Source organism: Malassezia japonica, chromosome 4 (assembly GCF_029542785.1).
Source record: "Malassezia japonica chromosome 4, complete sequence".
NCBI classification, from domain to species: domain Eukaryota; kingdom Fungi; phylum Basidiomycota; class Malasseziomycetes; order Malasseziales; family Malasseziaceae; genus Malassezia; species Malassezia japonica.
In genome coordinates, this window is record NC_083373.1 from 287,362 (window position 1) to 313,041 (window position 25,680).

A 25,680-nucleotide genomic window follows, 5' to 3' on the forward strand; every position below is an offset into this window, starting at 1 on the left:
GCGATCTTTGTCCAATCCAGATCGAGGCGCGCCTGCGCGCTGTCGTGGACCATGTACCGCCCGGAGAGCGATGCTGCCGAGCTGCAGCCCCTGCACGGCGCAGAGGACGATGTTGCTCCGCGTGCCCAGCTGCGGTCGACGCGCCGCATCGTCAAGGGGCTCGTGCTCGTCGCCGCGGCACTGTTTGCCGTAGGCATCTGCTGGCCGACGAAGCCTGCCGCGGTGCCGCCCCTCGTCAAGGACCGCGCCGTGTACACCGCGCCGGCCGCGTTTCCCACGAGCGAGTTTCCGGCGATGGACTACATGCCCAAGGGGCAGGAGGGCGTGCCACGCCCGGTGATCACCAAGGTGCGCGGCGGACGCTATCCCGATGCGCTCGTGAATCCCACGCAGCTGCCTACTGCGGCGCCCACGAGCGAGGGCGTGCTGCCGCTGCCGAGCGCAGCGGTGCCCCAAAAGAAGCAAAACACCTTTCGCAAGGACGCGATGGACAAGCTCACGAACCTCTTTACAAGCGGGCAGTCGAACTGCGACAAGTGCCTACACGCGCTGCAATACGGCCAGGAAATCGCTCGCGCGGCGCCGCACCTCGTGCCGGACATGATGGTCGAGCTGTGTGAGTCGTTCGAGTTTGCGCGCTCCTCGTCGTCCGTCGAGCGGGGGTGCAAAGGCACGTTTGGCCTCGCACAGTGGGGCGGTCCTTATACGCAGATGCTCAGCTATGCGAACCTGAGCACGGGCTCGCCGACGGCCGCCTACCTCTGTGCCAAGTACATCAAAGGGAAGCACTGCGCGATGCCCCCGACGCCGGCCCTCTCGGACGCTTTTCTCCACGCATGGTTTGGCGGGCAGCGCGAGGCGCCGGCATCGGTCGCGACGCGCTCGAAAAAGACGGGTGCGCCGCGTGCGAAACCGCTGCGTACGCTGCACATTTCCGACTTCCACGTCGATCCACGCTACCTGGTAGGATCCGAGAGCAACTGCGACAATGGCCAATGCTGCCGTGCGGATTCGTACAACTCGACGCTGTGGAACCAGACGTCGTTTGCGCCAAACTCGATTCCCAAGGCGAACCTCTCCGCCCCGGCAGGCTACTGGGGCAGCTACCACTGCGACGCGCCTTGGTCGCTGATTGCGGCCGGCATGCAAGGCATCAGCGGCCTGATTCAATCCGACGGCCCGCTCGACCTCGGCGTCTTTACCGGCGATCTCACGACGCACGACCAGCACGAGCACATCTCGCGCGATCTCGTGATGTACTCGGAGCAGGCGCTCTTTGATATGTTGCACCGGCACATGGGCAGCGCGCCGCTCGTTCCGGCGCTCGGCAACCACGACTACTCGCCGTCGGACTTTGCCGCGATGCCGGGTCTGCCGGACGGCCGCTCCGACCAGCTCAGCTGGAACTATGAGAACGTCGCGGCACTCGTCAAGGCGAATGGATGGGGAAACGACTCGGCGGCCGAGGCGATCCGCAAGCACTATGGCGGCTACTCGGTGAGCCCGCGGCAGGGATTGCGCGTCATTTCGCTCAATTCCGACTTTTGGTACAAGAGCAACCCGATGGCGTATCTGCACGCAGAAGACCCCGACGTCGGCGGCATGCTCCGCTGGCTCACCGACGAGCTGCAGGCAGCCGAGAACCAGAACGAGCGTGCGTGGATCGTTGCCCATGTGCTCTCGGGCTGGGACGGCAGCAACGGCCTGGAGGCGCCGACGAACCTCTTTTACCAAATCGTGTCGCGGTACGAGCACACGATCGCCCACATCTTTTTCGGACATACCCACGAGGACCAATTCCAGCTCTTTTACCGCGGAACCAACGGTGACTCGTCCAAGGCGAGCCGCAAGACAAAGGATGCCAACGCGTTTGCGTTCATCGGCCCGTCGCTCACACCGCTCAACAATGTGCAGCCCGCGCTGCGCATCTACGAGGTGGACCCCGAGACGTACGAGGTGATGGACTACCTCCAGTACTACTCGCCGGTCGACGAATTTCCCCACGGCGTCAAGCACGGGCCGGTGTGGCGCCTCTTGTACAAGGCCCGCGAGACCTATCAGGACTTTTCGGTGTCGGTGCGCACCAAGAAGTACGCGGCACCGGTCGCGCTCGAAAGTGGCCTGTGGCCACGCGATGCGCCGCTCAACGCGTCTTTCTGGGCGGCGGTGACCGACGAGATGGAACAGCGCCCATCGCTCCTCGAGCTCCACCACCTGTACCAGAGCCGCAAGAGCCCCAAGTCGCCCAAGTGCGGCACGGCGGCGTGCCACCAGGCCAAGCTGTGCTACATGCGCTCGGGCTCGGGCTCGCTCGGCCGCCAGTGCCCAAAGGGATACTCGTCCGTACAAAAAGATAGCTAACTATATCCGCTTCGGCCCTTCGGCAAGAATCGCCTCGATCTGCTCGCGCGTGATGCGGTGCCGTGCGATCTCGGGGCCGACATCGTCCGTGTCTGCCGCATCGTCCCAGCGCAGGTGAAGCACGGGAATGTCATACTGGTACTTGCGCCGCCAGTGGCGCACATTCGTCAGAGAGTCGTCGCGGATGTTGTAGGTCGACACGGTAAACTCCATCGGGACTGTCTCGAGCACCTCTTTCGCCTCGTCGCACAGCTGGCAGTCTGTCCCCGAGAAGATGGTAATGTGGGGCGGACGCTGCGAATACAACCGTACTTGGGCGCCCACACGCGCCATCGCCGCACGCCGCGCCCCGCTCATAGCCAGCCGGGCCGTGCCACTCGAAGACAGGCGCATTGTGGAGGTCCAAATGATAGCTATGTAACGACAGATGCACAGCAACTAAGGGAGTGTACACTTCGGCGCAACCCAGGCGCCTTTTAAGGAATGAAACTAGAACGCGCCGCGGTCGCTATACCGCTTCCAGCGCTGGCCCGACGAGTTGCGCCGAGGGTCCGCAGCGTAGAAGTCGGTGTCGTCGTCCTGCGGGTAGAGCCGCGAGCTGCGGCGGGGCGCCGCGTCCATCTCGTATTGGTCCACGTCCAGGTAAGGGTCATGGCTGCGACGGCGCACCTCGCGGCTCTTGCGGCGCGAAGGCACGTCATATTCGTAATCGTAATCGCCTGAGCTCTTGTGGGGAAGGAGGTCCGCGCGGCTCTCGCGGGCATGTGACCGGCCGCTGTGACGGCGGGAGTGGCCACCGTGGTGGTGGCTGCTGCTGTGGCGGCTGTGGCGGCGGTCATCCTCGATGTTCCGCGAGCTCCGCTTCGCAGGCACGCTGCCGGCGTGCGCGGGGTCGTAGACCATGGACTGGCGGTTGGGCGCCGGCGTCAGAGCCGAATCGTACGGCATCGAGGTGTCGTAAGCACGGCCCATGCCAGTCGACGCAACCGGCGCGGGTGCCGGGGCGGGTGCCGGGGCAGGGGCAGGGGTAGGGTCGGCGTAGATTTGGCTAGGACCATAGTCGTCGTAGCCACGGCCGATGTTGTGGTGGGGCGTGCTGTAGTCGTAGAAGTCGTCCTGCTTCTGGTAGGTGGGAAGCGGCGTTTCGTACGTCCGACTCTCGTCGTGCGTGGGCCGGTTCATCGACCAGGCAAGGGCGATGAAGAAGAAACCGACAATCACGGCGGCCGTCGCGGCGACCTGGAGCCAGAGCGCGGGGCCGAACGACACATCGGTCGATTCGACGTAATTAGCCGAAGAAAGCTGATCCCGGAGAGTATCGCGGCCCTTGATGAACATGATCAGCTCAATGACTAGAGTAGCGATCGAGAGCAGCGCAGCCCAGAAAGCAGCGAGTGTGAACAGCAACGAGTTGGAGCACATGGCAAGCAGCGCAGCACCCGCTGCCAGACCAGTAAAACCGGCCGATATAGGCTGGAGAACGAGAGCATAAGGGAGATTGTTAATGAAAGGAAGGGGAGTGTTCAGACCATTTGAGCCACCGCCGAACAGGTTTCTGATCGATTCCTGCTGGTAGCCCAGGCCCACTGCACTGCAATTATGCCCCGACGACGAGTTAACACAGATGCCCCAGATACCGAACTAGACATGAGCGTTTATTCAACGTACCAGCAACTCTTGGCCGGCCCCGGCAATTAGTTTCATAAAGTACAGTCCTTTAATGTACGGAAGCGAGACCGAGTTCTGCGTGAGTTTTTGCAACTTACCACAAGCTGCAAAACGAACGACGCTCCGATCAGGAGGAAGCCCAACAGGGCCGCAAGGCGGCCAGCTGTGCTCATGTCCACAACGAGCTCGTAGAAAGGAAAAGTCGACGGACGACGTAGCGGCTCGGCCACTTGTGGGGTTCCGCACCTATGCGACTCCCTCTGCCCCCTGCTGAGGTACGCATCGCGAATTGCAGATTCTGCATGCGCCCTGCAATCAGAATTGTTTTGGCCAATACGGTTGCGCGAATCTGCGAACGCCGTCGACGCAACGGGCGGCGGTCTGCACGCAGGCTTATTAAGCGCATGTACAGGCGGCTCCACATGGCCTTCAAAAGTCGGGCACGCCCATTAGAGGGCGCGTAGCGGGCGCGTCCTGTCGCGTACCCATTACAGATTCATGCGTGGTCGTTGCGGAGACGCTTGTAGACCAGGGATTCACAAAGCCCAAGGCCGGTTTGGTTTTGGAAAACCGCGCGTTATTGAGTAGGGCGAAAAAAGGAGGCGACGGTGTAGCGGCGCTCGTTCCCGAGAAGGGATAAAACTTTTGGCGCTAGGCAGTTTCGTAGTTAGCGCCTTGCGCAGACAGGTCGGCTGCTCAATACTTTTGCTGTGCTTTCCATTTCAGTACGAACAGAAGTGACACTGTCTAGTGGTCACTCGCGGCAGCATGCTACTTTCAGCCGATCGACACAGAAATGCGCTCGGTAACCGCGCCGGAAGAGAAGCCACCGATGCGAGCAAAAGAAGAAGAAACCAGCGCATAGCAAGCAGCAAACGGGGTAAAGAGCATAGGTGCAGCGCGTATAGGGACTATGAGGCAGCACGAATCTAGCCTATCGTTTCATTGTGGAGTGTGGAGAAACACGCTCCTCACCGCGTAAATTGGCGCGTCGAGCTCCACCGATTTATTTTCGTAGCGTAGATCAATGCAACGGCTTGTGTTTTTCTTACTGGTAGAGAGGAGTGAAGTGAGGTGGATTGCCTTAAACCAGGCATATCTCAATTCAGTAACGCCCTTGGAATGGGAAGGATCGGGTCCTGCTAAAAGTGGCTATGGCTACTCGACGTTGTAGAAAGCAAACGAAGGCGTACCCGGTTCGGCGCCCTCGACGACTGTACGGTCAAATCCGTGCTTGCCCTGGAGTTCGTCCGCGTGTGCGAGTGCGTCTTTGGCGCTCTCGATATGCACGGCGCGGAAATTGAGCGTCTTCTTCAGATAGCCGCTCGAGGCCGCGAGCGTCTCCTTCTCGTTGAAAGGCAGCTGGCGGTTGAAGGCCATCTCGGCGCCGAACTCGGCGATGCGCTTCTTGAACGCCATCACGAAAGGCATCGCCTTCTTGTCCTTGAGCAGGCCGGCAGCAGCAATCTCCTCGCGCACCTTGGCGTCGTCGACCTTGCCGGTGGCAGCGTCGTAGTGCTTCTGCACCGCCTGCACGCAGGTGTCCTGCCACGCCGGGAACTCGTCGGCGACAAAGATGGACACCTCCTTGGGCTTGCGCTCGTCGTACTTGGCCTGCGGCGCGGCGCCCTTGACCTTCTTGCGGGTCACGGCGATTTCCGCGTCACGGATCGTCTTGATCGTGCCGCGGACGTAAGCAGCAGCCGCGGTCATTGCCGCGTCCTCGGGCTGGGCCGTGGGGAAGGCGGCATTGTGCACAGTGGACTCGTTGCCAAGGATGCCCTTCCAGACGTGCTCGGCAAAGTGAGGCGCAATCGGCGCAATCAGCAGCGCCTGCGTCTTGATCCAGTGCGCGATGAGATCGGCGTGCATACCAATGTCGGCGGTGGCCTCGCGGTACAGGTCACGCGACGACTGGAGCTCGTAGAAGCCCATTTTGGTGACCTCCTTGTAGGCGGAGCGGTCGTAGGCGTCCTTGGTGGTGGCAATCGCCGTGTTGATCTCGTTGGCAAAGGTCTTGTCCCAGAACGAGTCGGTGGCGCCGGTGCGCAGCTTGCCGGCCTTGATCGCCTCCATCATGTCTGCGCACCAGTCGATGAGCGTGTGGAAGCGGAGGATGTTGGCGTTGGCGGTCTTCTCCTCAAAGTTGGCGTCCTCGATACCGTCACCCGCGTCGGCGAGCGACACACGCGAGGCATCCGCACCGAACTTCTCGACGGACTGGCGCAAAGAGAGCGAGTTGCCCGTGCTCTTGGACATCTTGGCGCCGTTAAGCATCAGGTGACCGTTTGCGCGCATCGCCTTGGGCCACTGCTCCTCGGGGAAGAGGGCGGCGTGGTTGTAGATGCAGAAGGTCAGGTGGTTGTTGATCAGGTCCTTGCCCGACGAGCGGAGGTCCATCGGGTAGAAGTAGCGGAACTCGCGCTGGAGCTGGTCGGCCTTGGCCTTTTCGAAGCCGGCGTTCTCGGGCCAGGGGCCGTCGCTCAGGATGTAGTCCCAGACCTCGTCGGTGAGCTGCTCGGGGGTGATGCCCAGCGGACCGGTCTTGCTGCCGTCCTCGAAACCGCCCTGGAGCTGGTAGGCGACGGTGTAGTAGGCCATGTAGATCGTCGAGTCACTCAGACTCTCGACCAGGAACTGGGGGTCCCAAGGCAGCTTGGAGCCCAGACCGTAGGAGCGCGCGCACGCCCACTGGTGCAGCCACGCGAGCACGCCCTCGAATGAGTTGCGCGTCTCGGGCTGGAAGGTGTTCATCTGCGCGAGCAGCTTCTCCGCCTGCTTCTTCCACTCCTCCTCACCGTAGTCGAGGTACCACTGGTCGCAGAGCGCGACGACGCACTCGTCGGCGCTGCGCGAGATGATCTTGCCCTCGGGCTCGGCGTACGCAAAGGCGAGGCCTTCGGCGATCATGTCTGCCTGCACCTTGGGCTTGGCATCTTGGACCGACTCGCCCTTGTACTTGCCGACGAGCATCTTGCCGTTGTAGAAGCCCTGCTTGTACGACACGTCCTTAGCCTCGGCGAGCGCGTTTTTGTCCTTCGGGCTCTGGACCTTGAACTGCTTCACGAGATCCTCGGCGATCATCGGCGAAAAGCCCGGCGCCTGGATGACAGGGATCGGGTCAAAGGTGAGCCACTGGGGGTCGACCTTGTAGAACTCCGCCTTCTTGCGCAGCTCCATCAGGTTCGCCCAGTCGTCCGGTGAGTCGGACGGGACACTGGTCACGACGCCGGTACCCTTGGTCGGCAGCACCGAGTCCATGGGCAGGACGTACACCTCGCTGTGCTCGCCGTACGGCGCCTTGATGCGCGTGCCGATCAGTGCCGAGCCCGGCACCTTGCCGAGGCAGTCGACCTTGCCGCGGTCGGACACGATCGTCTGGTAGGCAAAGTTGCGCGCGGCGCGCTCCGTGCAGATGAACACGTCCGTGTCGTTGATTGCAAACGCGCCGTACTCGATCTTGGGGCCCACGTAGCAGTTCGTCTGGCCGTACATAGTCTCGGGACGGAGCGTCGCAGCGACGAAAAAGACGCGCTTGCCCTGCAGCTTTTCGTCGAGGAGCGGCGCAGCGTCCTTGCTCCACTGCACGACCTCCATCTTGAGGCCGGTGTACTCCTGAGGGCCGAGACCCTCGCCCTCCGAGCGGTCGTGGTCCATGCACGGCTGGCCGTCCTTGGGCGAGAAGATGGTGTAGCGCTCGCCGAACTTGATCTTGTTCATGCGGTGCAGCTTGTTAATCTGCCAGCGCACAAACGAGTCGTAGTAGGGGTTCACGTCCGTGGTGATGAACGCGCGGCGCCAGTCGATGCGCAGGCCAAACTCGTTGCAGTCGCGCTTGGCAATCGGGGGGAAATAGCGCAGCCAATGCACCGGGTCGGCAAACAGCTTGATCTCCTCGCGCGGCACGCCCGAGTTCTCCATGATCTGGAACTGGTACTTGAGGCCGGTGTTTTTGCCTGCGAGTTTGCCCTTGGTCGCCTTGTCCGCGCGCTGGGACTCTTCCGCCTCCTTCTTGGCCTCGATCTCCTGCTCGGCGTCGTACTTGGCAAAGTCCTCGCCAAAGATCTCAATCTCGCGGATGAGCTTGTCGGCCGCCGCGCGGATCGGCATACCGGTGCAGTGGAACGCCCATGGGAAGAGCGCGCGCTTGCCGCACATGCGCTCGTAGCCCGTGGCGAACTCGACCTTGGACAGGGTAAAGGCGTGTCCGAGGTGCAACGAGCCGTTCATGTAAGCGTAGGGGATCGTCGCAAAGAACTTGGGGTACTTTGCCCGGATCTCCTCCGGCGACATATCCTTCAGCTCGGCATCGTTCGTCGGCGCGTCCACGTCAAAGACATGGTGGTCCTGCCACTCCTTCTGGTACTTTTGTTCGAGCGACCGCAGAAAGTCACGCTTCGAGGTCTGGGTCAGCACGGCAACGTACATTTTCAAGCTTAATGGGGCCTGCCGCAGGCGCCGCCGCAGGTTTCGCACTCATGACTGCTGGCGTCCAAAGAAATCGCTTGCTCAGTACTCGCAACGTCGTTTCGGCGCTCCTCGCAGAAGGAAGGGAAGAACAGTCACGTGCAGTGACTCCACCATGGAGGGCTCCGCGGCGCTTGCGGCGTATGTGCTCGCGCCGCCGGCGTGGCGCCCGCCGCTGCATCGAGACGCCGACCTGGGCTATCCGGGCGTGCACGCGCCGGGAAATGTGGTGCTCACGCCGAATGCGATGCAGCATGGATTTACGACCCCGCCGATGGTCGCCAACGAATGCGCGTCTGTGCACGAACAGGTGTACGACCGCCTCGCACGGCCCCCCACGCTCGCGCTGCTCAACGCGCTCTTTGACGGGGTACGCGAGGCACGGAGGGGGGCGTACCCCGGCACGATCGACGCGCCCGCATTCCAGCTGCCGCCCCGCGTCACACTCAACGACAGCAAGCTCGAGATGTACGTCCGTGCGCTAGCCGATCCGACGATCGCGCTCGGAAAGCTCGCACGCAGCGTCCCGTATGGGTTCCGCGGCGAGCGGATCCTCACGATGCTGTGGCACGGCGACGGAAACCAGAGCGTCGCGGTGCCGCGCGCACTTTGGTTCATTCACGCGGTCGGCGCAAACGAGTCGCAGCTGGGGCGCCGCACCGTCGCACAGTACACGCAGGAGTGGACGTCCACCGTGCTCACATGGGCCACCGAGCAGATACACGCGCTGCCGTCGTCCGAGGAGGAGCATTGGGTGAAAAAGTGGTCGTATAGCCTCACACTGATCCACGCGATGCGGGCCGACGGGCTGATCGACGAGTACGCATACCTCGCGTGGATCGTCGCACAGCTCCACGAGGTCCAGACAAATGCGCGCGTGTGCCTCCTGCAGCTCGCAGAGGGCGCGCTGCCCGCGATCCTCGGCCGCGCCGCGCTCGCCATCGGCTTGCTCGGAGCGCTCACCGCGCCCGGGCGCCCGCCGTGGCTTGCCGCGCACGAGTCGGCGCTCGTCGCAAAGAGCTACGAGCTGGAGCCGGACGCGTTTGTCGGCGTGCACCTCGCGCGCATCCCGTGTGCGGTGCCGCAGGCGGCGCGCAGCGACGTCCTCGCCAGTGCCTTGGCCCCGCTCCTGTGCACCCCGGTCGAGACGCCGGCGTTTGACGCATGCGCGATCCACCTTTTAGATACGTCGCGCGACGATATGCACACGCTCTTTCTGCGCTACTTTCTCCCGCCAGGCGCGCCGCCGGATGTCGAGCACCGCATCTGGCTCCTGCTTACCTGGGCATGCACGCAAGAGCGCGATGCGCCGGGCCGCATCTACCTCGCCGCAGCGCTCCTGCAGCATGTGCACGAGTGCCAGGCCGGGCGCTTGATCCTGCGCGACGGGCGGCGCGTCGCCTGCACCTGGACGCCCTTTACGCTCTTTGACGTGATTGCACGATGGGTCGACACGGTCGACGGCGTGCAGGGCGGGCACGCATGCCCGATGGGCAACGTCCTGCGCGCGGTGAGCACCACCGACATGGCGCGCCTGCTCGGCGCGCTGTGCCGCCTCGAGCTCTTTTCGTTTGCGCGCTTTCTCCAGCGCCTGTACGCCCGCGGTATCCTGCGCTCGGGGCCGGATACGCAGCGCACACAGCGCCATCGCCAAGGGCTCCACGCGCGTGTATTCCGCGCGATGCCGGTGCACCACGTCTCGGAAAACATCCGCACGCAGCGCCGCGTCGCCATCTACGGCGCACGGTCCGCCGAGTCGTACGAAGAGGCGACCGAGCGCCGCGCCGTGCGCGAGATGGCCAAGGCGTGCACGGTGCTCGGGCACGACGACGTAGCCTCGGGCACGCCGCTCGGCACACGCCCGTCGCCCGCCGTGTCGCCCCGCCTGCACGCGGCGCCACTCAGCGCACCACCGCCGCCCGAGCTCGCATTGCCAAGCGAGGCGTACGACTCGACGTCAATCGCTGATGCGTTTGGCTTGCAGTCGGCGATGCCGCACCTTTATATTGCCTCGCCGTACGTCCAGGAGCGCGTATTGGCACGCCTTCTGCCAGCGCTGCAGGACGACGCGGTGCGCGCGCCGAGTGCCGACGAGTTTGCGCGCCTCGCGACCGTCCTCACGTCGCTCGACGCGATGCCGGCGCTCGGCGAGGTATGCATCTCCCTGCTCGACCGCCACGTCGAGACGCCGTGCGTCGTGAGCGTGTGCCACACCGTCACGGCGCATGCGCGCGTCTTTTGTGCGCTGCGCCTGTCGAATGCCTTAGCCGAGCGCCTGGCGCCGTACGCGGTGCACGACGCGTCGGCGAGCATGGGCATGCGCGTCGTCCCGGCGCAAGGGCGCACGATGGCCGTGCAAGCGGCGCGTGTCGCCCTCGCTGCGATGGCCAACGAGCCGCCGCCGACGCTCCCGGAAGCGCAGGCGCCGTCGGCAGACGCGCTCAGCGCGTCGCAGGGCCCGACGGCGGCACTCTTTGCTGCACATGGCCTCGATGCGGCCAGCGAGGCGCTCCTCGCGGCCGTGCCGCTCGCCGAGGCGCCGGGCGCCGTGTGGCACCATGCGCTCGCCTTCCTCAGCGCGCCGCACGCCGTGCCTCCGCCGCCGGCCGTCGTGGGGTACATTGCCGCCCTTGCCGGTGCGGCGGGCGTCCGCCTGCCGATCTCGGCGTGGATGCGCGACGCGTACGCCTTGCACGGCGGCGCACCGCGTGCGCAGTCCAGTGCCTGGACGGGGCTCGTGGCGGGGCTCTTGCGCTACGGGCACGTCGACGCGGACGAAGTGCTGCGTGTCCTGTGCGCGTTTGCGCCGCATGCCACGCCGCAGGACGCACACTTTGAGCCGTGCCTCGCGCTGAGCGATGCGCTGCTGTGCACGACATCGGTGCCGCACTCGCCGTGCAGCCTGCCGGTGCTCGGCGCAGGGGCGTGGTACGATCTGAGTCTGTTGCGCTACCACTATGTGCACACCGATGCGCTGCTGCCGTGGCTCCTCGCGGTGCGCACCGCACCGCCGCTACAGACGTCGCTTGCGCCCCATACCAAGTGGCTGCAGACGCAGTGGCACACGCACCCCGCGGCATTTGTGCGCGGCGCGGTCCATGCGCCGGCCGACGAGGTGCTGGCGATCGTGCGCGAGTACGACCCGGAGACGGTGCCGTGCAATCCAAAAGACGCCACAAGCGTCGCCCAGGCGCTGGCCAAGGCGGGCCCCTGGGCAGGGACATGGGCGCTGGCGGAGCTGCACTGCGTCTTGGCCGGTGCGCCGCACGCCGAACTCGAGGGCCTCGCCGAGGCGCTGCTCGACGTGCTGCTGCCGCCGGCGGCCGCGTGTGCGGGCGCGCCGCTCGACGAGCTGTTGACGATGGGCGTGCCGGACGGATTTCTGGAGCGCCTCGCCGCCGCGGCGCTCCGGCGGTGGGTCAAGGGCGTGCCGAACGCGGTGCACGCATTGGCACGCCTTGCGCAGACATGTACGAGTCCGCTCGCCTGCGATGCGGCGCCCGAAGCGATGCGCCGTGTCCACGCTGGCCTCGAGCGCGATGCCGAGGCCGTTCGGGCCGCCAAGCCCGAGTCGGCTGCCGACGGCGCAGCGAACCCGCCCGTGCTCCCTGCTGCGCGCAGCGATACCCCCGATACCCCCCTGCTGCTCGAGCACCTCGCCGTGCTGCTCTTTCTCCTGCGCACGACATTCTGCACCGGCGATGCGCCGCAGCTGATCGAGCTGCTCGCCCCCCTCCTCACGCTTGCCGAGGACGCGCTACACGACCCTGCGCCCCTCGCCGGCTCCTCGGAGCCGCTCTGGACGCTGCTGGCCGACGTCATTGCACAGGTCCAGCACGCCGCCCAGCCCCACGCGCTCGAGGCGTGGCTACGTACGTCGCCCGCTGCCGCGGCGCCGCTCGCGCGCCTCGTGCGCTGCACTGACCCCACGACGGCGCTCGCCGAGGCGTGGTCGCGTCTCGACGCGGTGCTTGTCCCGCCTCCGCCGCCCTCGCGCGATCCGTGGGCGTGGCCGCTGCAGAACGGCGCCCCCCTTCCCCTGGAGGCGGTGCACACACGCAAGACGCGCGATACCGAGCTGCATACGGCCGCGCGTGCGGCGCCCGCCCCGTGGCTCTCGTCCGAGCAGACCTATGGCGACCAGGACAGTGTCCCGCTTGGGGCGAGTGCGCGCCGTGCAAAGCGCCGGCGGCCTAGTCTCTCGCCAGTGCAAGAGAAGCGTATGCGTCCATTGTAATCAAAACTGCGTTAGCCGTAGGACGTACAGTGCCTAGATACGACTCCGCCACGATACGTGCACGGGCGTTGAGCGAGAGCTTCATCTCGCTGATTTCCTTGTCGACCTCCTCCATGAACTGGATGACAAAGTCGACGAGCTTGTGCTTGAGCATCGACGCGGTGTGCGTGTTGGTGATCAGGAACGAGATATCGTAGCCCGGGATCGGTTTCCGCCGCAGCACAACAAAGTTCTCGGCGCGCTGCATCATGAAGCGCGTAAACTTGTGTGCAAGGATATGCTCGATCTCGTCCGCCTGTTTGATCTTGATGCTCAGACGCACACTGTTCACCGCCGGCTCAATCAGCACGACCTCGTGCTCGTTCCGGCTGATGGTCAGCGGCGCAAGGACCACCTCGGGCGTCGTCTGCGCCTCGATTTCGGGGATATTGTGGCGCTCGACGACCTGCGACGCAAAGTCCTCCAGCGTCAGCGCAGCAGTGAGCGACGCGCGCACGCACTCCAGGTACGGCCGCAATGTATTCGACTGGGTCAGTGCACCCCGCAACGTACCATGGTGGGGAGATGATTCGGCCGACGGGACGTCGCGGCGGTGGATCTCCATCGGCCGAGGAGGGTCGGTGGTGGTGAGCAGGGGAATGGCGAGCGCCGGCAGCGCCGGGCTATGCATGGTGTATGTGGTCCAAGGCGCTTATGAGCCGCATAGGCTACCGCACGGCATGACACGATTTGGGCCTTGACGGCACCATCACCACCAACACCAACACCAACACTACGACCACCCCCACGACCCATGCTCCCTACGCTCAATCATCCTGCATTGCTAGCTACACACACTCCATAGTCGATCCCCTCTTCATCACGTCCTCCTGACCCTCTTCGCCTCGGGACGGAATTTCTCGCCGGCTGCGCGCCGCCCACTTGCGGCCGAGAGGCTGGTTGGCTGGTAGCGAACGCACCGCACCCGATGGCGAGCAGCGCATATCCACGTGGGATTCGCCGCCCCCGGTGCCGAAATTCGAGTCGCCGCAGTGCAACGCCTTGCCCTGTAGCCGCCGCGCCTGCGTTGGCAACGGATATGGCGTGTACGTCGACTGTCCACTCACCCAGCGTACCCCGACGCAGAAAGCCCACGCGTGGCCGATGCGGAGATGCTAGAGGCACAGACCGATGCGCCTTCGCGTCCGGTCCCCCCCTCGTACACCCCCACGCCCCCCCCCGAGTTACGCCGGCACCACCGCCCTGAGCTGGCGGACGCGGAAGCGAACCCCGACCTGTACGGCCTGCGCCGCTCTGGCCGTGCGCCTGCGCGCCGGACGTATGCGCTCGACGCGAGCGACGACGAGGCGCGTGCGGAGCGCTCGAGTGCCTCGGCCGCCTCGGACGACGAGGAGGCGGACGAGGAGGACGAGTTCCCCGTGAGCCGCCGCCGCCGGCGCGAGACACACGAAAGCGACTGGGGTGCAGCCGTGCGCATGTCGAGCCGCAACGGCGGCAAGGTGAACTACACCGAGGACTACCACGACATTGGTGACGAGGACGTGTTTGAAGACGAGGTCGTGCCGGTCGCCGCCGCGCCGATGGCCGAGGTCGAAGAGGACCAGATTGAAGGCGTGTTTGGCCACGAGCGCGACGAGTCGCGCGCGGACGACCCCGAAGATATCCCTACCGAAAACATGCGCTTTGTGATCAAGTGGAAAGGCTACTCCCACCTGCACGATACGCACGAGCTCTACGAGTTCCTGAAGCGCTTCCCCGGCTTTAAGCGCGTGACGAACTACATCAAGGGTGTCTGGCAGCCGATCCACGAAATCTCGACGAACCCCGAGGCGACGCGCGAGGACCTCGAGACGCTCCAGATCCAGCGCGAGCGCCAGCGCGAGCTTCTCGAATCCTACCGCACGGTCGACCGCGTGATTGCGCAGCGCGACAATCCGCCGACGAAAGAGGCCCCGTACCCCCACCTTGCCTACCTGTGCAAGTGGAAGGGCCTCGGCTACAACGAGTCCTCGTGGGAGAGCGAGGAAGAGATTGCACAGATCGCACGGCCCGCGATCGACGCGTACCTGCGCCGCGCGACGTCGGTCACTGTGCCGAGCCGCAGCGAGACCTTCTCGCGCGGCCGCCCGCCGTACGTGCGCATGACCGAGCAGCCCAAATACATTGGCGACCACGGCACGCTGAAAGACTTCCAAATGACCGGTCTCAACTGGCTCGCATACCTCTGGAGCAAGAACGAGAACGGGATTCTCGCCGACGAGATGGGTCTCGGCAAGACGGTGCAGACGGTCGCCTTCCTCTCGTACCTCTTCCACTCGTGCTACCAGTACGGTCCGATGCTTGTCGTCGTCCCGCTCTCGACGCTGCCCGCGTGGCAGGTGCAGTTTGAGCACTGGGCGCCGGACATGAACGTGATTGCCTACATGGGCAACTCGCAGAGCCGCGAGGTGATCCGCGAGTACGAGTTCGGGCCGCCCCGCAAGATGCGCATGAACGTTTTGCTGACAACCTATGAGTTTATTCTCAAGGACCGCGCAGAGCTACAGCCGATCAAGTGGCAGTTCCTTGCCGTGGACGAGGCGCATCGGCTCAAGAACGCCGAGTCGCAGCTGTACGAGGCGCTCTACTCGTTCCACTGCGCCGGAAAACTGCTCATCACCGGCACGCCGCTGCAGAACAACGTCAAGGAGCTCTCGGCGCTGCTGCACTTTTTGCGGCCCGACCAGTTCGACCTGGAGGTCGACTTTGACATTGCCAACGTCGACCAGTCCAAGATCCAAGAGCTGCACCAGCGCTTGGAGAATGTCATGCTTCGGCGACTGAAGCGCGATGTCGTCAAGGAGCTGCCGACCAAGTCGGAGCAGATCCTGCGTGTGGAAATGTCCGCGATGCAGCAGCGCATGTACAAGGCGATCCTCACGCGCAACTTTTCGCTGCTCAGCGGCGCCACATCGACCCAGTTCTCGCTGCTGAACATTGCGATTGAGCTCAAGAAGGCGTCGAACCACCCTTACCTCTTTGACGGCGCCGAAGTCCCGTCCGAGAGCCGGGAGGAGACGCTGCGTGGTCTCGTGATGCACTCGGGCAAGATGGTACTCCTCGACAAGCTCCTCGCGCGCCTCAAGGCAGATGGGCACCGTGTGCTGATCTTTAGCCAGATGGTGCGCATGCTCGATATCCTTTCTGATTACCTGTCGTTCCGCGGCTACGTGCACCAGCGCCTCGACGGCACGGTGTCTTCTGAGACGAGGAACCGCGCGATCGACCACTTTAACGCGCCCAATTCCCCCGACTTTTGTTTTCTTCTTTCGACGCGCGCGGGCGGTCTCGGTATCAACCTCGAGACGGCCGACACGGTAATCATCTTTGACAGCGACTGGAACCCCCAGAACGACCTGCAGGCCATGTCGCGTGCGCACCGCCTCAACAGCAAGTTCCACGTGAGCGTCTTCCGCTTCCTCACCAAAGGTACGGTGGAGGAGGACGTGCTGGAGCGCGCCAAACGCAAGATGGTGCTCGAGTACGCCATCATCAACCAGATGGACACGTCTGGCACCAACTTTGCGCCGAACGCGCTGCACAAGAACTCGCAGAACTTCTCACGCGAAGAGCTCGGCGCGATCCTCAAGTTTGGCGCGCAGAGCATGTTCAAGAGCGACAACGAGGACGGGCAGCAGAAGAAGCTCGACGAAATGGATCTCGACGAGATTCTTACGCACGCCGAGGCACGCGAGACCGAGGTCGAGAACAACACGACCTCGTCGGGTGGCGAGGCATTCCTGCAGCAGTTTGCCCAGGTCCAAGACTTTAAGGCGGACGACGTGTCCTGGGACGATATCATCCCCGTCGAGGAGCGTGTCAAGGCCGAGGAAGAGGAGCGGCAGCGCGCGGTCGAGAGCGCGATTGCCGCCTCGTCCTCGCGCCGCCGCGCAGCGGTCGCCTCGGCGACAGCCACGGCAAGTGTCGCCGAGGCCGACGAGGAGCCCGAGGCGAAGCCGAAAAAGACGAGCGCCGTGCGCAAGACGCAGGGCCAGCGCTCGCTCGAGCTCAAGGAGCGCGACCTCCGTGTGCTGCTGCGTGGCATCCAGCGTTGGGGCGACGTGCGCTACCGCTACGACGTGATTGTCGCCGAGGGCAAGCTCCAGGACAAGAACCGCGCAGTGCTGCTCCAGGCCTCGGACGAGCTCGTGGCGCTTGCGGAGGAGAAGCTCGCCGAGCACCAGGCGTTTATCAAGGGCAAGCAGGAGCGCGGCGAGGAGATCACGTCGGCCCTGCGCCAGCGTGCGGTCTTGGTCAACTACCGCGGCATCAGCAACATCAACGCCGAGACGGTGCTGATCCGGCACTATGAGCTGCATCTCCTCGCGGACGTCTTGGAGGCGGTTGAGGACCCTCTGCAGTGGCGCATCCCGGTCGATTCGCTCAAGAGCACGCTGAACTGGCACTGCGAGTGGGGCCTGACCGAGGACTCGATGCTGCTTGTGGGCATTTGGCGCCACGGATTTGGCTCGTGGGAGCAGATCGAAGCGGACCCCGAGCTGCATCTGCAGGGCCGCTTCTTCCTCGAAGGAGGCAAGCGCAGTTCGGATACCAAGGACGAAGGCCAGGACGAGGAGAACAAAGGCCCCAAGACGGGCGCGGGCAAGTCGCGCCCGATCCCCAACGCGATCCACCTGGTGCGCCGCGGCGACTACCTGCTTAAGATGCTCCGCGAGTCTGTTTCCGACGGCAAGGCATCGAGTGAGCCGGAAAAGAAGAAGCCGCGGGCGTCGAGCACCAGCGCGAAGCGTGCGCCGGAAAAGAGCAAGCGCAGTGCCGCGCAGTACTCGTCCGACTCGGAGGAGGAGGACGGGTACGCATCGATGGACGAACACGAGTGCAAGGAGCTGATGCGGCCGTGCAAGCGCCAGCTCAAGACGCTCAAGGACGATACCGAGCACCTTGACCGCGAAAAGAAGATTGCGACGCTGAAAGAGTGCCTGTCGGCGATCGGCGGCCACATTGACCACCTGATCGCAACCAAGTTTGCAAGTCTGTCCAAGGCGCAGCAGCAAAAGTGGTACGAGCATCTTTGGGCCTTTTCCTCCTTCTTTTGGCCAAAGAAGGTGAAGCCGGAAAAGCTGCGGGCGATCTTTGCCAAGCTCGGTGGACACATCAAGGAGGAGCCTGCGAAACGCAAGGCGACCGAGACGCCCGAGCCTGACCCGAAAAAGGCACGCACTGAGTCTTAATCTTTTTATATGCTTCATTGTATAGCAAGTCGATGGCAGGGACCCGGCTCATAGCTTAAGCCTCTATTGGTTGTACAAGTGTGGAGGACACAAATTGGCCAGTTTTCGAGGGCCGGCCGGTCAAGAGGCCAGGGGTGCGTCTACATCCCGTCATTCATCCTATGTTCATCGTGATTACAGCTCCTCTTCACTCTCGGGTGTCTCGCCAAGCGCACCAGACGGTGCGTCTTTGAGGGGCTCGTCCAATTCCTGGTCCTGGTCCTGGTCCAGCCCCTGGTCCTCGCCTTCGAGATCCATCAGGGCCTCCATATGCACATCCAAGCCTGCCTTGCGCTTCTTTTCCTTGCGGGCCTTGCGGCGCTGCGCACCCCGGGATACAGCCATACCTTCGCGCTCGGCCTCGGTAAACATCGGCGCCTCTTTGGTCTTTTTGGCCTTGGGTTTCGGCGCCGGCTCGGGCTCGGGCTCGTCTTCATCGTCGTCGTCGTCGGGCATCAGCGCGGCAAACGCATTTCCGGCCGGGCGGCGGAAATCGTCGTCCTCCTCGTCATCGTCCGAGTCGAGATCGCGGCCGCGCTTGCCGAGCGTCGAGTCCGTGACGTCGGCCGGCTCCTCGGCCTCTTCAGGCATCGGCACAGGCTCCGGCTTGGCCGGCTCCGGCCGCGGCTCGTACCCGCCATCGCCACCCAGCGTTTCCGCATCAGCTTCACCCAGGAGCCCCGCGAGATCAAAGGCCTCGCCGAACGACGACACGACTGCCGCATCGTCCACCTGTGGCGCCTCGGTCGGCTTCACTGTCGTCTTGGGCCGTGAGATATGCACCGGCGCCTTGGCCGGAGGGTCCGTGTGGTACCGAATCTTGCCCGTGTTCCAGTCGTGCAAGACGGAGCGTGCGGTGGCATCGAGGTCCGGCACGGCGCCCTTGGCGAGGCGCCCTTTTTGGTAGGCGACACGCAGGAGAAAGTCGCTCGCATCGCGCGACGGCAGCGCGGGGATGCCGTACACCTCGGCGAGGTACTTGGGCTCGATGCGGTTCAGAATCGCCTGCACCGGCTCGATCGGGTCCGGCACGAGCTCGACCTTGAGGACGTTGCGAAGCATCGCTGCCTCGGCCGCCGCCGCCGCCTCTTGTGCCGTGGCGCCCGGCGGGGCATTCGAGTCGGTAAAGACGATACCCGGGCTATCCAAAAGACGCACCTGGCGGTCGAGCATGATGCCCTGGACGACCTTGGTGTGGCCCGGCGTCGCGGCCACCGAGCAGACTCTCGAGCGTTTCAGCGAGTTGATTAGACTGCTCTTGCCGACGTTCGGAGCGCCGATCGTGCCGACGGTGATGCTCGACTTAAGGTTCAGGTTGCGTGAGTAGTTCTTGATGAGCTGGAGGATGGCGCGCGTGCCCGCGGCCTCGGCGCCGCCCGCCACCGCCTCGTTGCCGTGCGAAAAGTTGACCGAGGCGCCCTGGCCAAGGTTGTGGCGCTGCTGCTGCGTCGACGCTTTGAACGGCAGCGTAGGGTACTCGTGGCGCAGGTACTCGAGCCACGCGCGTGCGTTTGACGCCGGGACGAGGTCGATCTTGTTGAGGATGAGGACAATGCGCTTGCCTTGGCGCTGTGCCTCGCGCTCGAGCGAGTAGGCACGGCACCCCAGGGGGTCGCGCACGTCGAGCACTTCCAGCAGAACGTCGGCGTGCTCGAGCACCTTGCGCAGCTCCTTCATGTACGACTTTAGACTGTTGTCCTTCTCTGTGAGCTGCGCGAGGCGCGTGCGGGCCGACAGCGTCGCGACGTCCTCCTCCTCTTTTTCTTCGCCGGCCCTATCGAGCTGCAAGAGCTCCATGTTCGACTGCTTCGCGCAGGCAATGCGCCCCCGCCGGAACGGCAGCTCCTTCACCCCCCCCTCGCCGGGGCCGCTCGACTTTTTTTGTCCGCCGCGTTTTTGGCGCATAGTGGAGGAAAGTTTCTTCGTTCACCATGGCTCAGCCGGAAGCGGTGGTCGCCCACACGCCCAAGCCGCTGCCTGTTTCGGATGCGTACAAAGTCATGTATGAGCAGCTGCCCGAGTACCACCGTAATGCGGACGGCTCGCCGGACTATCTGCGCATGACGCTCGGCGCACAGCTCTACGACCTCGTAAAGCAGACGCCGCTGCAGCCGGCGACGCGCCTGTCGGCCCGTCTGGGCTGCGAGGTCCTGCTGAAGCGCGAGGATCTGCAGCCGGTGTTTAGCTTCAAGCTGCGTGGCGCCTTTAACATGATGCGCCAGATGCCCGAGTCGCAAAAGTGGAAGGGCGTGATTGCGTGCAGCGCCGGCAACCACGCGCAAGGCGTTGCGCTCGCCGGCGCGCACCTCTCGATCCCGTGCACGATCGTGATGCCGCGCGGCACGCCAAGCATCAAGTGGGAGAACGTGCAGCGTCTCGGCGCCAAGGTCGTCTTCCACGGCCAAAACTTTGACGAGGCCAAGGCGGAGTGTGCGCGCCTCGCCGCGAGCTATGGCCTGACGATTGTCCCTCCGTTTGATCACCCCCAGGTGATTGCGGGTCAGGGGACGGTCGGCGTCGAGATTTGCTCACAGACCGACTTTACCAATGTCGACGCGGTCTTTTGCGCGGTCGGCGGCGGCGGTCTCTTGGCCGGCGTTGCGGCGTACGTCAAGCGCATTGCGCCGCCGCACGTCAAGGTGATTGGTGTCGAGACCTTTGATGCGGATGCCCTCGCGCAGAGCTTGGAAAAGGGCGAGCGCGTGACCCTCGACGAGGTCGGCCTCTTTTCGGACGGCACGGCGGTGCGCATCGTCGGCGAGGAGTGCTTCCGTGTCTGCCACGAGCTCGTGGACGGCGTGGTGCGTGTGTCGAACGACGAGATCTGTGCGGCGATCAAGGACATCTTTGAGGATACCCGGTCCGTCACGGAGCCCGCTGGTGCGCTTGCCGTCGCGGGCTTGAAGCGGTATATTGCCATGATGGGCGAGGCGTCGGCCGGCCGCCGCTACGTCGCCGTCGTCAGCGGCGCCAACATGAACTTTTCCCGGCTCGGTTTCGTGTCAGAGCGGGCCGACTTTGGCGAGGACAAAGAGGCGCTGCTCTCGGTCGAGATTCCCGAAGAGGCCGGCTCCTTCCTCCGGCTGCACAATCACATTATGCCGCGCAACGTCACCGAGTTCTCGTACCGCTACAGCGGCCCGCAGCGCGCATTCATCTTCACCTCGTTCATGCTCAACGGCACGATTCCCGCGCGGCAGTCGAACCCGGTCGTGGCGAGCGCGCTGCCGCTGCCGCAGAATGCGCGTACGCTCCGCGACCAGGAGCTGTACGGTATCATTGACGGTATGAATGCCGAGGGCATGCACGCCGTCGACATTACCGGCGACGAGCTCGTCAAGTCGCACGCGCGGTATCTGATCGGCGGCCGCCAGGACGTGCCGAACGAGCGCCTGTTCCGCTTTGTCTTCCCCGAGCGCCCCGGCGCGCTGCGCAAGTTCCTCGAGCTGATCGACGCGGGCTGGAGCCTGTCGCTCTTCCACTACCGCAACCAGGGCGGGGACGTGGCCAAGATCCTCGCGGGCATCCAGGTGCCAAAGGAGACCGAGGCCAAGTTTGACCAGTTCCTCAACGACCTGGGCTACAGCTACCAGGAGGAAACACACAACCCCGTGTACCAGCGCTACCTGCGTCCGGACTAATACGTAGCTATGAACCAACGGACTGGTGCGAAACCATCGCGCGGTACGTCGCGCAACTCTGCATGAGCTCGGCGTGCGTGCCGCGCGCAACGATGCGGCCGTGCGAAAAGAGAACAATATGGTCGGCCATGCGGATCGTGCGCATGCGGTGCGCCACGGTGAGGATCGTGCACTGGCGCGACTCATGCAGCGCCTCGAGCGTGTTCTGGAAGGCCTGCTCACTCGTCGCGTCCATCGCAGACGTCGGCTCGTCCAGCAGCAGCAGCCGAGGGCGGCGGACAAGCGCACGCGCAATGGCAAGGCGCTGGCGCTGGCCGCCAGAAAGGTGTGTGCCCCCTGGACCCACGTCGGTGTGGTAGCCGTTCGGCATGGCGGTAATCACGTCGTGAATGTTGGCCTCCTTGCACGCTTGCACGATGCGCGGGTCCACTTCCGACGAAGTATGTACAGGATCTTGCGCCTCCGACACGGCACCAGCCGCCGACATGGGATCGTCCAGGCCCAGGGCCACATTGAACTGGATCGAGCCGTGGAAGAGCATCGCGTCTTGAGGGACAATCGCCATGCTCGACCGCAGCTCGTGCGAGGGAATTGCCGTCGTGACGCAGCCTCCGACACGGATCGACCCCTGGCTCGGCTCGTACAGGTTCTCAATGAGGCTCAGGCACGTCGACTTGCCGGAACCACTCTCGCCAATCAGCGCGACAAAGTGGCCAGGCTGCGCCTCGAAAGAGACCTCGCGCAGCGCAGGGCTTGCACGCTGCGTGTATGTAAAGCCCACTTGGTCGAACGAGACCGGGAGGGGGCCGTGGGCAGAGAGCGCGGGCGCCTTGGCCTCGGCCTCGACGTCCTCGAGCACCTCAGCTTTCTCAGAGGCCCGCGCAGGCGCCTTGGCATGCTCGAGCAGCGAAAAGAGGTTCATCGCCGAGACCTGCGCCTTGGACACGTCCGGGCCAAACGCCAGCAGCTGGCCACTGGTCTGCGCCGAGAACAGGAGCGCAGGCAAGACCGTGAAGAAGGCCACCTGCGAGTACCGCTCCTCCGCCACATTTTTGGAGCCCCACCAGTAGGCGAAGCCATAAATAAAGTAGGAAATGCTCAAGGAAATCGCAAGGAACACGTTGCCAATAACAATGTAGCGCATGCTCTCGTGGTAGGGCTTCTCGAGGGCATGGTGGAAGAGCTGCAGCACGTCTTCTTCGCGACGCAGCGCGGCAACCGTCTGGATCGACGATGCGGCATTCACAGCAATGGCCGTCGACTTGGCATATACCGTCTCGTGCCTGCGCTGAAATTCGGCCAGAATTTTCAAGCGCAAATAGCCCGAGAGAATTAGGATCGGGACCGTGGCAAGGATAACAATCGCAATACGCCATGCAACGGCGTGTGCGAGCACAATGCCCGCGATCAAGTTCACAAGGATGCTCGCGATCGTGCCGATGACGGTGCCCGTCAGGCCGCCGAGATTGCTCGTGTCTGCGACAAGGTTCGCGATGAGCGTCGAGGGCGTCGCATGCCGCGATTCGTACCACGCGAGACGCTGCACAGCAAGCACTTCAACAATACGCCGACGCACACGGAGCAGAAGCGATTCGGCCACTAGACCGAGCGCCGTGCCACTCACAAAGTACGCTACCAATTCAATCAAGGCAAGAATGAAAAAGAAAAGCGCAAACAAATCGGCCTGGGACTTGACATGGTCCACCGGCTGGCAGGGATTAAGGGCCTGGACGACGTGGCCAAAGAGCACGGCCTCGCCGGAGTACGCACCGCCAATCACAGCGCTCGCGCAGAGGCCAATAATCCACAGCGGCCACGACGGCGCAGTCCATTGCCCGAGACGACGCAGCGTCTTGCTGTGTGACAGCTGAGGAACGAGCGTCTCAGGCTTGACTGCAGGCGCACGGTCCTCTTCGGCCTCGGCCTCGGCGCGGGCGGCGCCAAAGGTTGTCACCGGCATCTCTTTCTCGCCAAGATAGACGCCTTTTTCCGGCACCTCGTGTTCCTCGGGCTCGTGGCAGGACGAGGGTTCGCTCGTCGGTTCGTCGAGCTGGGCAGTAGCAAGCGCAGCATAGTGCCCGTCGAGCGCAAGGAGCTCGGCGTGCGTACCTTGCTCGACGACCTTGCCTTGGGCCATGACAATGATGCGATCGTAATGTTTGATCGTCGCAAGACGGTGTGCGATCGCAATGGTCGTGCGCGGCTCTTCCATGCCGTCGAGCGCTGCCTGCACGGCGAGTTCGCTGTGCGAGTCGAGTGCGGCGGTCGCCTCGTCAAGCACAAGCACCTTGGGCTTCTTCACAACAGCGCGCGCTAGGGCGATGCGCTGCTTCTGGCCGCCCGACAGCGTGTTCGCCGCATGGCCGACCGCCGTGCGGTAGGACGCCGGCAGGGTCTCGATGAACGTATGAGCATGTGCGGCCTTGGCGGCCTCTTCGACCAAGCGCACAACCTCGTTGAGAGCACCCTTGTGCTCCTCTGGGGCGTCTGCCAGCCAGTTTTCCTTGAGTGGCTCGTGCAGTGCGTGCCGCGAGAGGAAAAGGAGCGCATCTTGGAGGTGGGGATGCCGCGGGCTCTGCAAGAGGCCATGCGCGATATTTTCCAGGACCGAGCAGTCAGACAGCACAGCATCCTGGCCGACATAGCCGAGTTGCGAGCGCAGCCACTGAATGTTCAGCTTCTGCAAAGGCGTGCCATCGTGCAATGCAATTTCGCCGCTGAGCGGGTCGTAAAACCGGTGCAAGAGGGCAGCGACGGTGCTCTTTCCGCTGCCGCTTGCACCACAAATACCGACGCGTTCGCCGGGCTGGATGGTGAGTGTAGCGTCGGTGAGGACATGGCTTTCGGGTCGTGCGGGGTATGCGAAAGTAACGTCCTTCAGCGTAAAGCCAAGCAGCGGCGCGTCGCGCACCTCGCCTTTGCTGCTGCTTGCATCGATCGCAGACGCGTGCTCAATAACGGAAAAGAGCCGCTGGCCCGCGCCGCCTGCGGACGAAAACGCCTGCAGATAGGGCGCGATCTGTCCGACGACGAATGACGCGTCCAGCAGCAAAAAGATGACGGTGTACACGGATCCGACCGTGTCATCTGCATTGACATTGGGGTCGACCATGTTGCCAGCGACCATGCGCGAGCCGCTGTGGAATGCGAGGGCATTTGCGCTGTATGCGACAAAGAAGAGGGCGCCGAGCATCGTCGCAGCACTCAGTGCGCGGTGGATGCCGCTGACGCGTGCGCGCCGCAGGTAGGCATTGTACACAGTCTGCAGCGGCTTCAAGGCCTCAAACGCCTGGACGACACGTAGGTGCGTCATAATCTCGGTCGCGAGGCCCGTCGCCTCGGACAGCTGCTCTGAGGACCGCGCGGTAAACTTGGACCCAAAGTGGGCGCCGATGAGCGACACGAGGAGCAGTGCCGGCACGAGCGACACGAGCTCTGCGGCGAGCACGGGCAGGAGCCAGAACGACACTGCGTACGAGGTGGCAAAGTAGGCGAGCGACGCAATGAGAATGCCCACTTTCTCGCTTGTGCCGTTTTGTACCGACAACAGGTCGCCGCTGAGGTGCGTGCTGACCGCGCCTGGCGTGAGGCGGTCAAAAAACGTCATGTCCTGCGCAAGAAGCGAGCGCACATATGACTCGCGCATGCGCCGCACGATGCGCTCGCCGAGCGCCGACCAGCAGCTCGTATAGATCCACACAAGAGCAAAGTTGGCGGCTGCGACAGCGACAATGAGAATGACATGCTCTGCGACCAGCTCGAGGAAGTGGCTCGTGTCGTGTGGCATGCCTGCATCGCACGATGCCTGGTTGAACTGGTTCAGCATCTTGCCGAACATGACGCCAATTACAGGCAGCGGCACGCCGGCAGCGATCGCGGCGACCGTGCCGACGAGAAGGTAGGCATAATCGACCTTTCCCATGCCCCGGAAGAGATGGAAATAGTTTCCAGACGATTCTCGGGTCGGCTTATTGTCGGAGCACCATCTCCGGCATCGCTCATACACTGTCATTGTCTCCTTCGCCTCCTCGTCCAT

General features: G+C 63.8%; 9 protein-coding genes across 9 annotated transcripts; 4 read left to right on the forward strand and 5 right to left on the reverse strand.

Annotated features, from left to right (window-relative positions):
- Positions 1–51: 51 nt before the first annotated feature.
- MJAP1_002528 (uncharacterized protein) lies at positions 52–2,361 on the forward strand (the record flags this gene model as incomplete). The annotated part of the gene is made up of 1 exon (XM_060266463.1): positions 52–2,361. One exon carries the CDS (start codon positions 52–54, stop codon positions 2,359–2,361), a length of 2,310 nt encoding a protein of 769 aa, XP_060122446.1.
- A 489-nt stretch (positions 2,362–2,850) lies between these two features.
- MJAP1_002529 (uncharacterized protein) lies at positions 2,851–4,202 on the reverse strand (the record flags this gene model as incomplete). Its single annotated transcript, XM_060266464.1, has 3 exons — positions 2,851–3,834; positions 4,030–4,104; positions 4,128–4,202. 3 exons carry the CDS (start codon positions 4,200–4,202, stop codon positions 2,851–2,853), a joined length of 1,134 nt encoding a protein of 377 aa, XP_060122447.1.
- A 985-nt stretch (positions 4,203–5,187) lies between these two features.
- Positions 5,188–8,457, reverse strand: CDC60 (leucine--tRNA ligase; the record flags this gene model as incomplete). Its single annotated transcript, XM_060266465.1, has 1 exon — positions 5,188–8,457. One exon carries the CDS (start codon positions 8,455–8,457, stop codon positions 5,188–5,190), a length of 3,270 nt encoding a protein of 1,089 aa, XP_060122448.1.
- Positions 8,458–8,611: 154 nt separating this feature from the next.
- SRB8 (RNA polymerase II mediator complex subunit) lies at positions 8,612–12,733 on the forward strand (the record flags this gene model as incomplete). The annotated part of the gene is made up of 1 exon (XM_060266466.1): positions 8,612–12,733. One exon carries the CDS (start codon positions 8,612–8,614, stop codon positions 12,731–12,733), a length of 4,122 nt encoding a protein of 1,373 aa, XP_060122449.1.
- Positions 12,734–13,403, reverse strand: ARC19 (Arp complex subunit; the record flags this gene model as incomplete). The annotated part of the gene is made up of 2 exons (XM_060266467.1): positions 12,734–12,739; positions 12,762–13,403. The coding sequence occupies 2 exons, from the start codon at positions 13,401–13,403 to the stop codon at positions 12,734–12,736; spliced, it is 648 nt and encodes a 215-aa protein (XP_060122450.1).
- A 481-nt stretch (positions 13,404–13,884) lies between these two features.
- CHD1 (DNA helicase) lies at positions 13,885–17,964 on the forward strand (the record flags this gene model as incomplete). The annotated part of the gene is made up of 1 exon (XM_060266468.1): positions 13,885–17,964. The coding sequence occupies one exon, from the start codon at positions 13,885–13,887 to the stop codon at positions 17,962–17,964; it is 4,080 nt and encodes a 1,359-aa protein (XP_060122451.1).
- A 174-nt stretch (positions 17,965–18,138) lies between these two features.
- NUG1 (nuclear GTP-binding protein nug1) lies at positions 18,139–19,908 on the reverse strand (the record flags this gene model as incomplete). The annotated part of the gene is made up of 1 exon (XM_060266469.1): positions 18,139–19,908. One exon carries the CDS (start codon positions 19,906–19,908, stop codon positions 18,139–18,141), a length of 1,770 nt encoding a protein of 589 aa, XP_060122452.1.
- Positions 19,909–19,934: 26 nt separating this feature from the next.
- Positions 19,935–21,644, forward strand: ILV1 (threonine ammonia-lyase; the record flags this gene model as incomplete). The annotated part of the gene is made up of 1 exon (XM_060266470.1): positions 19,935–21,644. The coding sequence occupies one exon, from the start codon at positions 19,935–19,937 to the stop codon at positions 21,642–21,644; it is 1,710 nt and encodes a 569-aa protein (XP_060122453.1).
- Positions 21,645–21,651: 7 nt separating this feature from the next.
- On the reverse strand, positions 21,652–25,566 carry MJAP1_002536 (uncharacterized protein; the record flags this gene model as incomplete). Its single annotated transcript, XM_060266471.1, has 1 exon — positions 21,652–25,566. The coding sequence occupies one exon, from the start codon at positions 25,564–25,566 to the stop codon at positions 21,652–21,654; it is 3,915 nt and encodes a 1,304-aa protein (XP_060122454.1).
- Between the last annotated feature and the right edge of the window lie 114 nt (positions 25,567–25,680).